Genomic DNA, 16,128 nt, shown 5'->3' with positions numbered 1-16,128 from the left:
GTGTTCCGATAATCTTGGAAAATTACTTTTTTTTTTCATTCGACAACACGAACAAGGCTTTTTCCATTGGTGAAAAAAAAAGGTAAAACTGGAATGATGATGTCAAGAAAGAAGCAATGGAGCTAGCTTTTGTGGCCACAGTTGTAATACACAGGATGATTTACCAAGGTTATTTGCCCATTTTCAGGTCAGTGCTTGTTGCCACTACGATGTAGAAAACCCACTGTAGTGCAAAATTACAAACAAATGTGCTCAGAGTTCACAGACAGCCAAAGTCATTATGAATGGAGCAATTCCTCTTTCTTTTCTCATTTTTAGCCCGGGGAGGTTTGCTAATGCTGATTGATTGGTGAAAAATCGTGTCACATGAGCTGCGTTGAGCAACTCACATGAATTGTGTTTTCTCCCTCTTTAGTGCCAGGCGATTATTTTGTAATATTAATTTGATCAATTTTACATCAAACATTGACACCTCATCTGAAAGTAAAAACTTGCATAATTTATTTTATGTGAAAGAAAAACCCCTGACCAAAACATGTTTTTTTTTTCAACCCTTTACATTTGAAATTGTGATAAGCTCAAGACTTGATGCAAGTGGGGATCATGCTGCCTTGAAAATGGCTTGAACATGGTGCTGTCTCTTTAAATATTCTTGCACTAATTCCTGGAGCATGCATGTGGCCATAAAAAAGAGATAAAGCTTGAAGTCCCCCACACAAACACTCAGAAAACTTCTCTAGATTTTGAATTATACAGCAGCACTATCCTGGATCGTACACCTGCAGAGATACTGGGAGGTCCAGATGATTCCATAAGGGATCCTGGCTTGCAGCGCAATAGCATGTCCCTGGCATCTCATCTGTCTCACTGACTTTTCTTTCCCTCTCGACATATTTTTTTTTCCTACCTACTGCTTCCTTTATGCGAAGAACCTGCAGAGAATGCAATCCCACATCCTATGTATGGTATGGGTCTCAACAGTCATTTTTCCACAGAACAGGTAAGATGCAGAAGTTATTTGAATTTGTTGTAGAACAAAAATCACTGAGCTTAAAAAAAATGACAAGTAAGTGTACGGTCTGTCAGCACTTAATAGATGTGTGTACAATAAAATGTTTAATGGTAGGAATGTTTATTTTATTTGACTACTTATTTAAGAAGGAATTCTTATTTGAATCTTACGCAGCAGATTTTACTAAGTGTGTGGCTTTGTGAGGTTACAGATGTAGATGCTGAGAAGATGAGCTGTGTGTTGCCACACTTACTCAGACTGAGAGATGATGTGATGCTGTGCTTTTCCCAAATTCTGCAGTCTGATTAGTTAAATATTTCTTATTGCAAACCTCAATTTGGCTCAACTGTACTTTCAAGATCAGTTCCACATAGTGTAAATATTCACAAGTATGTGGAGTATTTCCTATTACACTGAAAGATACTGTGTAGAAAAAAGTCCAGTGGTTCATATTGCTTATATATAACCTGTGCACTACAGCCTCCTCATCAAATGCTCTCTTAATCATGTTCTACATTTATAGCATCTTTAAATGACTAATTCAGTTCATTAATCTGATTTATTGTATAATGATATTTTTCTCTTATTTTGTCTTAGATAAGTGACAAATTCATCTTAATTAAGGTGCCTTTATGGCAATGCATGATTACGAATGTATTAATTTGCATATTCATTGCAACATTATGTAACAGTCTACATGTTACATGCAAAATTAAATTAAAAAGAAAAGCAACACATGATTAAATCATGTTGCTGCTTCAAGATGTTGCTTGTCACTGTCGCCTGGCAGTCCCGTGTACTGTAAGGAGATGAAGTTTCCCAACAAGGCAGTCAGGCCCCCCTCGCCATCCGACTTTTTGGACAAACTGATGGGACGGACTTCGGGCTATGACGCTCGTATCAGACCCAACTTTAAAGGTGAGGAGCCACACAATGTGCAACTGTAGGTACTTCTCAGGTGTGGGGGTGTAAGTTATTAGTTCACACAGCACATCTGGGCAGTGAAGTAGCACAAATCATCAACAGATGGGTCACGAGCAAGAGAGCTGGAGGCTATTTTATTTCTGCATGGCATTCCCTCGATTGTTTTTTTTTTCTTTATATTTAAGAAATGTCTCATTACACTTTGTACATTAACCCAAAGACCCGTTTGAGTTGATTCTGTCTCTCTGAGCAAAGCCAGCAGATTCCCTCTAACATGCCTCCTCCTCATTTCTCTGGGGTTGCATTTCATGTATATTTCATACCTGCGCCACATCCCTGTGCTGTGCCAGTGCACACTGGTTAAATCCCGACTGATTATCTATAAATACACTAATGCAACTAAAGGTGAATCAATAAATCATTGCCTCTTAGGAAATGACTTGCTGAAATATTTAGAGATGCACTGGTTGACAGATGGACTATACTAACGGGAGCATACTGGAGATGACAACATAGTTTTATGCTTTCTGTTTTGAAAAACTATTCATCAGTTTAACCCATGAAATATGTAAAATACAAAGTGGCACTGTTTCATTTGGGGAAAGATTTTGTTTTCCGTGGAAAGTATGGAGAAAAGGGGAAATTGTGTTGATGACAAGATGGCGGTTGAGAACTGAGTGAATATGAATGATGAAAAGCTGCATCTCCCTCAGGTCCACCTGTGAATGTGACCTGCAACATCTTCATTAACAGCTTTGGATCCATCACTGAAACGACCATGGTGAGTACCGTCTACCATATCATGTAGATATAATTTTTACTTCAGTTTTGTCCTTTTATTATTTAAATATTTCATTGTCCTTACGAACAAAAACGAGAAACGTCTGCATTTTTAAAGTCATTTTCTATTATTAAGTGAGTCAACAATCATATAAAATATACAAAAACACGAGAAATGGCAAAAGTAAGCATAGCAATTCTGGATTTCAGATTAATTGGACTACCTTAAAGTTGTAAATCTTTTAAAGGTGTAATGAAATGGGCACTAAAATTGAATTATCTAACTATCACATTCTGCGATCCCGATCAGCAGCAGTTCAAGCAACCTTTAAGGAAAATTTCAGATAGTTTCCATGTATACCGACAGCACTCATCTGATTTAGACAAGATAGTTGTGGAAATTCTAAATATTATTTAATACTGTAGAGCCGGAATAGAACTAGCAGCAGCTGTTATCTGCAAGCACTGAGAACATCGCTGCAGTTATCAACCCATCAGAAGTGATGCTGCCGTACTGAATGTGGTTGCAAATCTATTACTTAATAATATGAACAGTCCTAAAAAACGTTCCGCTGTGTTACAACTCCTGAGGTTGACTGTCATTGGGTTACAAGCCATCATGTCACAGGCCAGATCCTGCACCATTCAAAATGCAACGACACAGTTGACACATTAAAGTTTGTCAGATAACATTTAGTTTCGAGTGTTTAGCAGAGTAGAAGAATCTGAGAAGAATGTGGGTTGCTGCAGCAGCAAATGTAAGAAATAGTGAGAGAAAATACACTATAAATGAGAAAAGGGAAAAATGGGAAATAAAATACAGCTGATAATTGTAACACTGGAATTTACTAAAACAAAAGTATATGAAAAATATATGAATTTACAATTACATTTAATTTACATTTATTCTTAAGATATTTGGCGAATGATAAACATGAAATGTAAAAAATTCTATCATGCTGTGTGTATTCAGGATGTGAAAAATTGGTTATAGTCACATTAACAGGTCATCGCAAAGCCACAATATCACATTTGTACAGAAAATGTACATGGGCATGCAGATAGCTTTGCAAGAAATATTCACTTTGTTGATTATCTTAAACTGAAATACATCGGTAATGTTTATTCAAAATTTGCAGATTTGCATGTTTGTCATAATGTTGGATGGAGGTGTAATCCATGTTGCATCCGACGTGGTTGAAAGGTTCTCTATAATGTTGCTGGTGGAAATTTCATTACATTGAGATTTTGTGGAGAGAAAAATATCTGAGATTTGTTCTACCCCTTATCAGCTGAGTTTTATATGGCTTTATAGACTTACAGTACTCTATAATTGACACTAAATCTCATGAGTAAAAACAGATGGAGCCCTCGGCATTATTTTGATTTATCAAGCCCTCTTTTAATATGAAAACTGAAAAGGGAGAGAGAGGTTGGTGTGTGTGCTTAAATGTGATTAGACATTTTCTTAAAACACCTCACCAGGAGGACCATCAAATCTGAATCAATTACCATTTGACAGAGGTGCTGTCTGAGGTTAAGTGCAACCAAGTGTGTTTGTGTATGTGTAAGCTGTGTTTTGCTCACGCAGCTGGAGGTTTTCCTTGCGTGGGTGCAATGCTCTTGCTGAGAAACCCCGCAGGTACATCTTTCTTTTCTTTTCTTTCTTTTTCTCGCAATTCATTCTGGTCCACTTGTTTGATCTTGGCACACTCACAAGATGTGTTACTAAAATGACAGTATAATTAAACTGTAAGAAATATAAAGGGCTCCCTTTTTTCTTTTCAAGTGACTCATGTTTTCTGAACACTACTGCTGGGCCAAATTATGTCAAATTGGGTGAGCAGTATTTGTAAATGCTTTGAATTTATGACGAGTGTGGGCTACTATCAATTAAGTTAGATCTCAAAGTGGGTTTCTGCAATTTTTTTTTTAATTTTGCAGGCCACTCATGGACCTATAGTTAGGGTATGCAACGACAGCTTTTATGCAAATATATTAAAGATTGAACAAATAATTAGGATCCAACAACCCGCAAAAATATTACCATCGAGATAAACGGCACATTTTCATAATCTCATTAGATGAATCACCATGAAATTTGTCAAGAATAAAGATTAAAAAAAAAACAACAACAAACTCATGAACATTTCCTTACAGTTGACAAAATAGACTTAGCCTCTGGGAGCAGTAAATCCTTAAAGTGTAATGCCAGCTTTCCGCCTGTCTCCTGTGACTGGGTTATCTTTTCTACTTTACTTTGACAAACATCCTCAATTACAATGTAAAAATTTCATTAAGCAGACGCTTTTATCCAAAGCGACGTACATCTGAGAGTTAATACAACACAAGCAAGGATCTAGTCAGGAGGCAACAACGCAAGTAAATGCCAAAAAACTAGGTTGAAGTCCAATATTAGATTTATTTCAATCAATCAATCAATCAATATATAAATCAACCAATCAAAATCAATCAATCAATCAAAATCAATATCTATCAATAATAAATCAATTAGATTTGAAATTTTGAATCGAGCATTACCTCCTTTTTTCATTTTTTTGGCATCAAGTAAATGCATTTTAGATGGTACGTTGTCCCACGTGGCCAATATACCTTCAGTCATGGTGGTTAAGATACCTCAATTGGTGCAGGTACTGTCCTTTAATGGTTTGAACCAAGAATTTGGCGCTACTGGCTAGCTTGTTTCAGTTTTTTCCCATTGCTAATATCATATTCCATACCACAGGATTACCGGCTCAATGTGTTTTTGAGACAACAATGGAATGACCCCCGACTGGCGTATAAGGAGTATCCTGATGACTCGCTGGATTTGGACCCCTCTATGTTGGATTCAATATGGAAGCCTGACCTGTTTTTTGCCAATGAAAAGGGAGCAAACTTTCATGAAGTTACCACAGACAACAAATTGCTACGGATATTCCAGAATGGCAATGTCCTCTACAGCATCAGGTATTTTTCCAAATATCAACCTGACTGAATGACTACAACGTTTTTTGTCTTCATCTTTAGGGATCCAAGTTGCTGCATACAAAGTCAAAGTGTCTTTATTGTCCCTTACAGGGAAATTAGTTTGCAGCCAGTATAATAAAACTCTCATATAAAACAAAACATACAAACACCAAGGCAGAATTGACAATAGGATATAGTGGGCAAGGAGAACCAAAGGAGTTCAAATATACAGACCAAGGAAACAAGCGATCTGCAGACAACAGATGAATACTATCTACCATTTAACAATTGAATGGCAGTGGGGACAAAGGAAGCCTTGTATCTTTTAGTCCTAATACAGGGCATCCTCAACCGATGACCTGAGGGTACAGCTCAAACTCTGGCCAAAGGGGACCTTAGCACTTAAGAAGGGAAGTAGCCTTTCTAAACACCTTCCTATTATAAAGGTCAGTAAGCTGGGCTTGACTTCTCCCTGAAATCTAACTAGCCCATTTGATGAGTCTATGGGCTACTTACACCTATCTCTGTGTACACTGTGTTCAGTTTTCAATCCATCTCCCTCAATGTGTGAATTTCTCATTGACTTTAACATGAACAGACTGTTGTAAGTGATGTACACAACTCTTTGAGTTATATATATTAGCTCAGTGCTCACACTTGTAATTCTACAGTGAAGTCGTTAATTTTGTTTGGCAAATATGTCTAACTAATGTATAACTAGCTTGTTTCTCGCATCAGCTGACTTCAGTTCAATTTAATATTTACTAAGGCAGAACACAGTGAACGCTGCCATTTTCAACTGCACCATGTTTACATACTAAGAAGGGAAAAAAGGAGGAAATAGACTTGGTGATCTTAGAATTTAAAGCTCAGTGGATTCTTTTACTACAGTCTTTAGACAGTGACAAATTACAATATTACAACAGAATTACAATATTACAACAGAATTATATTATCATGCAAGAACGAGGGACAATGCATTAACAAGGCATTATTTTTCTCAAGGTGTAAATGTCATTACTTTCTAATGACTGTAGTTATGGAAAATGGACCTGTGATTTGAAATTTTGTACAAAATCAAATACATTAACAGACAGTTAAGAGCAAAAACCAAAGAAAACAAAAATATGATAATTTTCGAAGAAAATTTGCATGGATCAATAACTTCATTTGTGAGTTTGATTGGGGAACATCTGTTTTGACAGTTTGCTAAAGTCTGTTCTGTTTGTAAGGTGCTCATGCACAATACCTTAAGGGGTGTGGTATTTCCAATACCCCCTAGGGATCTAGTTAGTAAAATGTCACTGTGCTGGACATTAGGTAGTTTAGTAGAAAGACGGAGCTTACTGCTTGACAGATAATAAGTCAATGGTTTTTCTCCTACCCTATAACAAGAAACTAACAAATAATAATAATAATAATAAATTAAACTTAAATAGCGCTTTTCTAACATTCAATGTCACTTTACAATAAACGGGGTGAAACAAGACAACAGATAAACATAACACAGACATACATGGGTGGATGGGAAGGGCGGCTACGAGAGAGAGAAGCGGCAGCCACACACAACGCCAGCAGTACTCTCCGACTTAGATACAAAAGGGGAAGAAAAACAAACATCATAAATCACAGATTAAATAAATAAACAGTTGTTTCCCGGTTATGTGTGTTGTAACTATTTCTAGAAATTAAACATAGTTTATACTGTATGACAGTACCCAGCATCTAAAGGATTCGAAGAGGAAGATTTTACATGGAGGGCATGATGGTGGCGCAGTGGTTAGCATGGTCGACTCACAGCAAGAAGGTTCTGGGTTCGAGCCCCGGGGTAGTCCGACCATGGGGGTCGTCCCAGGTCGTCCTTTGTGTGGAGTTTGCATGTTCTCCCTGTGTCTGCGTGGGTTTCCTCCGCGGGCTCCGGTTTCCTCCCACAGCCCAAAGACATGTAGATCAGGTGAATTGGCCATACTAAATTGCCCCTAGGTATGAGTGTGTGTGTGTGTGTGTGTGTGTGTGTGTGTGTGTATATGTATGTCGGCCCTGTGTGATGGCCTGGCGCCCTGCCCAGGGTATCTCGCCGCCTGCCACCCAATGACTGCTGGGATTGGCTCCAGCATCCCCACAACCCTGAGAGCAGGATAAGCGGTTCGGATAATGGATGGATGGATTTTTCATGGAAAAAAATCACATCCTCATCATCCAGCAGGGACATGTACATATTTCACTAATGTGACTCAATGTTATCTCCCAAATAAAAGTATTATGGTATACAAATGACACAGAAAAAAATAAAGAGATTCAGATTCAGACAACTTTATTTATCCCAGAAGGGCAATTCAGTTCCCACAGTCCACCCAGACATACACAAACTCACAGACAAGCAGCAATCATCACCATGTCAGAGACAAAAGACAGATCAGTACATGGGCAAGAGATGCATACTGCCACCCTCATGTGGCCCTGCATGCAGACTCACACGAGGACCAGGCGAAGGGCAAAAATCCATATAAGTCGAAAGAATAGAACAATAAATAAACAAATGAAGCATTCCAAGATGCATTGCATGCCACATTTCCCCACTGCAGTCAGTGAACGCACAGGCCCACAAGCCATGCGAAAAACAGACAAGGTAAAGACAAGGTAAATGCACACTCTTGGTCTTGATGCAGTGGTATTTAATCGACCTTGGGTCTTTGGGCCAAACAATTGGTCAAAACATCGGTCAGTTAAATACCAATGCATTGAGAACATTGTGAACTAGTGGCCCAAAGCCTTTGTCCACTTATTTTGGCTGAAATGTTGGTCGATTATATCCCACTGCTTTGAGAACTGGAGTGTGCATTTCTTTCTTTTCTTCCACAACTACTTTCCAAGAATCTGCACCTTATTAGATATTTGGTGTGCTTTCCCCCGCCCCCCCCCCCTTTTTTTCCCTTAATCATAGAAATGACACAAACAAGGTCGCTATGACTGACCATGCTATGATATATAATACATTTTAAAATGTGAGCAGAAAGTACTTTACAAAGCAATAAATAAAGACAAAGTCAAGTTACGCAGGAAAAGTAAAAGCAATTTAGCTTGAGAAACATCAAAAGTAAAATGTAAAAAAAAAAGAGGTCAAGGACAATTTATAAAAGGTCGTCATATTTTCAGAAATAAAAGATTATATTGCTTTAGCCATCCTAAGCCTCCTCAGACAGGTTGTGCCACCATAAACGAGTCGATGTGGTTAAGGCCCGAACACCATTTCTGTCAATCAACACTTAAGAACAGCCATTAGACACTTTCTGAGGACCTCAGGCTGCAATCTGGTTCATATTAGTCCCCCCCCCCTTTTTTCTCCCCAATCGTACCCATCCAATCACCCCATGCTTCTGAGCTGTTCCAGTTGCTGCTCTACCCCCTCTGCCGATCCGGGGAGGGCTGCAGACTACCACATGCTTTCTCCGATACATGTGGAGTCGCCAGCTGCTTCTTTTCACCTGGCAGTGAGGAGTTTCGTCAAGAGGATGTAGCGCATGAGCAGGTCATGCTATTCCCCCCAGTTCCCCCTCCCCCTCGAACAGGCACCCCAACCGACCAGAGGAGGCGCTTAGTGCAGTGACCAGGACACATACCCACATCCGGCTCCCCACCTGCAGACACGGCCAGTTGTGTCTGTAGGGACACCTGACCAAGCCGGAGGTAACTCGGGGATTTGAACCAGTGATCCCCATGTTGATAGGCAACAGAATAGACTGCTATGCTACCCAGACACCCCTCATATTAGTTTTAGGGTTCTGTGATGGGTCAGGGCCAGAACCATATGTGCAATCAGCATTTGAATGACATGTGCATCTTAGACGTAAACAACAGGAATAGGTGTGTATGAAGTAAAATCACAGTCAGAATTCATAGGGTCAAAATCAAGATGTGAAAGTGAAAAACTAAGACTTGAGAGGTTAAAAAAATCTTAAAGCTTAAAACTAAGATTTAAAAGTTTAAGCTGAAAATACATGCTTTTTCTCCACTATTGAATAGTTGTTTCATTCATCTGGACCATGGAGTCTGATTTCATAATTTTACTAACTGGCATTTTACCATGGTTAGAGACACTCTCCATATACTGCTGTTTAAATTATTTAACGGGTAGGACGAGCACAGGTGCAGCGGCAAACATGTTCCTACTCAAACAGGAAAGGGGATTGAAATGTTATGACAATGTGGTGATGCTTCTTTTAGACAGGTAATCTACTAACGCTACAATTAATATTATATACTAGAACAGTGATCCCATCTAGTGTGATATAGTTGGAAGTACATTATATTGCCTGTGTTAGCTTTGGTCTGAGGATGCTGTTTTTACAAGGGCAAGCACTGTTTATTGCTGAGTTTATGGTACAAAAGCAACAATGACTGCCCCACCTTGTTTGTAACTCTCAACTCTCATTGCCAGAGGGAGAAACAGATTGTGGAAATCACGGATTTCAGCCTCAAAACTGAGTTTTGAATGTCTGTAATGACTATACTGGTAAATTGCAGTATTAACAAAAATTTCCCTTCAGAGTTTCTGAACACACTTAGCAGAATTTCAACCCACACCTTTCAGAGATTCAACACACTCCTTGCAGAAACTTAGATCTGATCTTTGCACCTTTGCATGCCAGGATTTCTGGCAGCTTTGTACAGGAGAACGATCTGAAACTAGAGAGACCTCATTGCTTTGCAAAGAGATGCTACCTTCATTGGTGCCCATTGTAATGAAAGTGGTTGCTGTACCCTGTTCCTCCACAACCTCCCCAAGTTGCAAACAGACCAGAATAGAGGGCAGTAAATGGAGCTAAATGCTAGAAAATCATTGTCATTCTCTATTTCCAGTATTTATGAGTAACTGGACTGTTACCATATTTTGGTAATAGTCCAGTTGTGGTAGACGGTTGTTATATGATCTTACTTTCAAAATAATTCCAGTAGTACTAAGAAGACATGATGCTAGTTCTTTTGTAGCTAAGCCAAAAGAAAGTCAACTAAAGAAAGCATCACCAGGTCTCACAAGAGATTTAGGACAGTGTTTCCCAAACCAGTCCTCAAGGAACACCTATCCTGCAGATTTTCTTTGCAACCCTGAATAGGTACCTGTTTGTAGTTATTCAACCAATCAGCAATGAATTATGTTAGATGTTGCACACCTTGCATAATTAAGTGCTGTGAGACGATTGGTTGAGTAAGTACAGGCAGGGATACCTATTAGGGGTTCCTTGAGGACTGGGTTGGGAAACGCTGATTTAGGAGAACCAGGCAGAGATAGAGTCATTGTTTTTCAACACAGACCAGAGATTCTCGAGATGTAATTGTTATGTATTTAGTGATTAAGCTCATTGTTATTAAAGATTCGGTATCTTTTCTTTTTTTGGGGGGGGGGTTCCACCTGGGGGGAGTTCCCCCTGTTTCTCCCCAATTGTATCTGACCAATTATCCCACTCTTCCAAGCCGTACCGGTTGCTGCTCCACCCCCTTTGTCAATCCGGGGAGGGCTGCAGACTACCATATGCCTCCTCCGATACATGTGGAGTCGCCAGTCGCTTCTTTTCGCCTGACAGTGAGGAGTTTCGCCAGGGGGGTGTAGCGCATGGGAGGATCACGCTACTCCCCCCAGTTCCCCCTCCCCCCCAAACAGGTGCCCAACAGACCAGAGGAGGCACTACTGCAGTGACCAGGACACACACCCACATACAGCCTACATGGCCAATTGTGTCTGTAGAGATGCCTGACCAAGCTGGAGGTAACATGGGGATTCGATCCTGCGATCCCTGTGTTGGTAGGCAACGGAATAGACTGTCACGCTACCCAAACGACACCTAAACCTTCTGTACTTTTAACAGCAATAAGCCCTGGTTCACAGCAAAATTCAGGCAGCTTTGTCAGGCCAAAGAGGAAGCCTACAGGAATGGAGATAGGATTTGTTATAACAAAGCCAGAAATACTGCCACAACGGAGATCAGGGTGGCAAAAAGGTGCTACTCTAAAAAGTTGAAAAACAGATTTTCTGCCAACAACCCATCATCATTCTGGAGTGATTTGAAAGACATTACCAACTACAGGAGACCACCCCCCCACACTGGGGGGGAGGGGTATCTAAATAAACAGACTGCTGCGTTACCCTTGTATGTAGTAAAAGTGGATGCACAACTTTTACTGCATACAAGGGTAACAGTGGTGCATCCATTTTACTACATACATGTGGATGCACCACCGCTGTTTGGAAGAGAATGACTGAGAGTCATTAAGCTGAACTGGAAGGATTTAAAGACTGTATGCAATATAGCTTGAAGAGAAAGACAGCCTAGGGAGTGTGTTAGAGAGGCATTCTGCTGTTTTCTCTGACAAGCTTGGCACATTGAACAGAATTAAAGCCAGAGTGACACTTAAACCTGAATGCATGTCCAAGTTCTGCCAGCCACATATGCTCAATGCCCTTCAACCTAAGGTGGAGAATCAGAATCAGAATACTTTATTCATCCCAAGGAGAAATTGGAGGGCAAACTAACATGCCTTAGCAAAATGACTGGGCCAGACCCATGGTTCCAGTCAACAAGAAAGATGCCACAGTGAGACTCTGTGTTGATGTCAAGGTCACAATCAACCAAGCTCACTGTGTGGACAGATATCCTAATCCATGTATTGAGAACCTTTTTGCTTCTGTAGAGGGAAGTCAACATTTCAATAAGCTAGACTTGTCAAATGCTTACCTGCAGATGGAAGCTGAAGAGGAATCAAGGAGGCTACTGACTATCTCTACACAGAAAGGACTTTTCTGCTACAACTGCTTACCTTTTGGCATAGCATCTGCACTGGTGTTGTTCCAGAATGCTATAGACCAAGTTCTCGGGTTTCCCTGCACCCACTGTTACTTGGATGGTATCCTCATAAGTGGGCCAGATGAGAGAGGACCCTAAGGACCCTGGATGCAGTCCTGGAAAGACATGAGGAGTATGGCCTGCATGTCAAACAGAAGTGCCTCTTTTTCCAGGAGTCAGTGGAGTACGTGGGTCACATCATAGATGCTGTGGCGTTCCACAAATCACCAGAAAAGGAATGCAGTATCGTGGATGCTCATGCACCCACTAACGTCAGTCAACTACCTTCTTTCCTCGGAAGAATCAGTTATTATGGGCGGTTCATTCCCAACTTAGCCACCATCCTGAATCTGCTGAATGTACTGCTGCAAAAGAGAAAGAAATGGCAGTGGACTACAGCCTGTCAGTCAGGTTTCCAAAAAGAAAAGGAGCTCCTGGTATCCCAGAAGATGCTGACCCACTACAATGCTGAGCTGCCCCTCCTTCTCACCTGTGACGCCTCACCCTACAGGGTAGGTGCTGTCCTCTAGCACAGTGTTTCGTTATGAGCTCCCAAAGCAGCCTAATAACAAAACTGATCATTTAAATCAGCTGTGTTTGGAGCAGGGAGAGATCTAAAACATGCAGGACAAGTGGTCCTCCAGGAGAGGTTTGAGAAACGCTGCTCTAGCACGTTATGCCTGATGGTGATGAAAAATCCAACGCCTATGCTTTGAGAACATTCAGCAAGGCAGAACAGAACTAAGCCCATATTGAGGGAGAGGCACTGGCGATAATTTTCAGAGTATGTAAGTTTCACTGGTACCTCTATCGTAACAAGTTTTACCCTGGAAGAGGAACCAAGTATGTGCACATCCAGAAAACATTTTTAAGGTGCAAAACTAGAAAAAAGTAGTAAGGTTGCTACACTGAAATGCTCTCAAAAACTATATTGAGCAACGTTCCAATCAATCAGGCCTGAGGAAGATCTGATTGTTCGAAACGTTGCTTAATAAATTAGTTTTTGGGAGCATTTCAGTGTGCCGACCCTGCTCCTTTGAACAAGCCTACACTGCTCAGTGACCATCGCCCACTGAACTCCATTCTGAGTCCACAGAAAAGTACGCCATCTATGACAGCAGCCCAAATCCAGTGTAGGGCACTCCTCCTGTCAGCACATGACTGCACTATCGAGTACCGAAAGGCAGCATTACATGCTAATGCAAATTGACTTACTCAGCTACCACTTCCCCACACTCATGAAGAGAAAGGACACTGTAGACACATCCCAGTTGGACATACTACCAATCAGTAGCACTAAGATCAGTGCAGTGACATAAGAGATTGTATTTAGTTCTAGGAGGCAAGGATTCTAACATAAAAATAATATACTAGGAAGAAATTAAACTCCCATACCTTATTTTGTGTAAAACATATATTTTGGTTTAATTCTAACAACATATTTAAGTTGGGAGGAGATATAATGTAATATGTAGTGATTAAAGGCAAAGTGTTATTTAGCATGGTGGGCACTAGTTAGCGCTCTAAGCCTTAGCATGACAGTCTGTACCCTTGAACTGTTTATTTCTCCCAAGTAAATCAAAGTTGAGATGAAGCCAATGTGTCCACGTGTCACTTGGTGTGTGTATCAAAATTGTTTGAACATAGACAAAAAAGGGAGCAACATAACAATAAGGCATGGCTATGTATTCATAGCTAGGTTACAATATTTGGTTAAGCAAACTTACCATTAAAACAACATTGTCGATTTGCTGTATATCAAATATTAACTCTGGCAAAAAGGATATCTAATGAATATTCATAGGAAGTTTTGCATATCTTCTGGGGCGTCCGGGTAGCATAACAGTCTATTCCATTGCCTACCAACACGGGGATCACCAGTTCGAATCCCCATGTTACTTCCAGCTTGGTCAGGCACCCCTACAGACACAATTAGCCATGTCTGTGGGTGAGAAGCTGGATGTGGGTATGTGTCCTGGTCACGGCACTAGCGCCTCCTCTGGTCGGTCGGTGCATCTGTTTGGGGGGGGGGGGGCTGGGGGGAGTAGTGTGATCCTCCCACGGGCTACATCCCCCTGGTGAAACTCCTCACTGTCAGGTGAAAAGAAGCAGCTGGCAACTCCACATGTATCGGAGGAGGCATGTGGTAGTCTGCAGCCCTCCCTGGATTGGCAGAGGGGGTGCAGCAATGACCGGGATGGCTCGGAAGAGTGGGAATTGGCCGGAAACAATTGGGAAGAAAAACAGCCACAAAAAAAAGTTTTGCATATTTTGAGTAAATAAACTGTTAAACAAATCATACACAATTTCAGTAGATCAGATGCATAGAAAATCATCTTTTTTTACGAGCTGTCTGTGAATGTTATCAAATTTCCAGTAAAAAATTAACTTCTTTAGAGCTCATTTTATGGAAAACTCTCACACTCCCATTCATTTTGGTCTGTTTCAAAACAAAATGTCGTCAATATGCTCTATCTCTGCTAAATGAAGGACCTCTGCTGAAACTTGGAAAGGAACAGCTGATATGAACCCCAACCAGCCTGGGTGGGAACTAATAGAGGGTGGATCAATCATATACACTTCACTGAAATCTACATGATCGTATGGATGATCCCACTAATTGTTTAGCTGCTGACTTTTTAAATATCACTGAGTCTTTTGAGTTGAAATAGGATCTGGTCTGATACATAACTATGGTCATACTTAAGATTTAGTGTTCACATCTGGTGCATGTATTGGCCCCCTTAACCAAGTAGATCACTTTTTGTCTGATCACTTGTGCACTGTGTTTGGTACTGTTCTCCAAAGCTGTCACAATTAACCAGACACATATAGTGCACTCTTGCATGTTTTGCGAGGACAGTGCTTCAGAAATGTCCTTCATATTTTAGCTAATCTTGACATAACTCAATTTTCTAATGTTGAATATTTAGTAAACTATTTTAATCTACTCTGATCCTATTGCCCATCTAGAATATACTAGTGTTAAGCATTATACAGGGTCATCTCCCTGAATCAATGAAAATATCTGGACTTTTAAAAGAGAATGTGGTAGGGTGGAATGTGAGTGATAAGTAGAGGGACACAAGGCTCCAGGTTCACTACCAACAGACGAAAGTATTAACAGCTCAACAGCCTGTGAGAACTAAATATTTCTCTGATCTAATTGATACCAATAAATGTCCCAGATTTTTATTTAGCACTGTTGAATGTCTTATAAACCATGTTACCCAGATCTATGATCTCTGCTCCTCTGTCTTTCACTGATGTATCGTTCCCTAACTGTACCAGTTTAAGAGTTCAATGATTTCATGGTTAATCTCGCTTAATGATTTAATGGTTGAAAGTAGTTTCCCTTTATTTGCTGTCTATTATTCATAGCTCCCTATCCTCTAGATGTGTCTCTGATTATTTCAAGAATGTTTGTGTTCAGCCCTTTCTCAAAAAATCTGGACTCGACCTATCAAATCATAACAATTGCAGGCCAACTTCTAAATTGCCAATTTGCCATTTTCTGAATTAAAGATATTAAAAAAGACATTCATATTACAATTTTTGCAGCCGTTAGAGACAACTGCATATTTGAAAATTTCATTTGGGATT

General features: G+C 40.2%; 1 protein-coding gene across 1 annotated transcript in view; it reads left to right on the top strand.

Annotated features, from left to right (window-relative positions):
• The first annotated feature begins 1,821 nt into the window (after nt 1-1,821).
• Nucleotides 1,822-16,128, top strand: part of LOC130116331 (glycine receptor subunit alpha-4-like) — a 28,162-nt gene continuing 13,855 nt past the window's right edge. The window contains exons 1-3 of the mRNA XM_056284251.1: nt 1,822-1,930; nt 2,650-2,717; nt 5,463-5,686. Of these exons, the coding sequence (XP_056140226.1) occupies nt 1,822-1,930; nt 2,650-2,717; nt 5,463-5,686 (401 nt within the window). The remainder of the gene's footprint in view (nt 1,931-2,649; nt 2,718-5,462; nt 5,687-16,128) is intronic.

This window comes from Lampris incognitus, chromosome 8 (assembly GCF_029633865.1).
Source record: "Lampris incognitus isolate fLamInc1 chromosome 8, fLamInc1.hap2, whole genome shotgun sequence".
NCBI classification, from domain to species: Eukaryota; Metazoa; Chordata; class Actinopteri; order Lampriformes; family Lampridae; genus Lampris; species Lampris incognitus.
The sequence above is the reverse complement of the archived record's forward strand: the minus strand, read 5'-3'. Positions and strand labels throughout refer to the sequence as shown.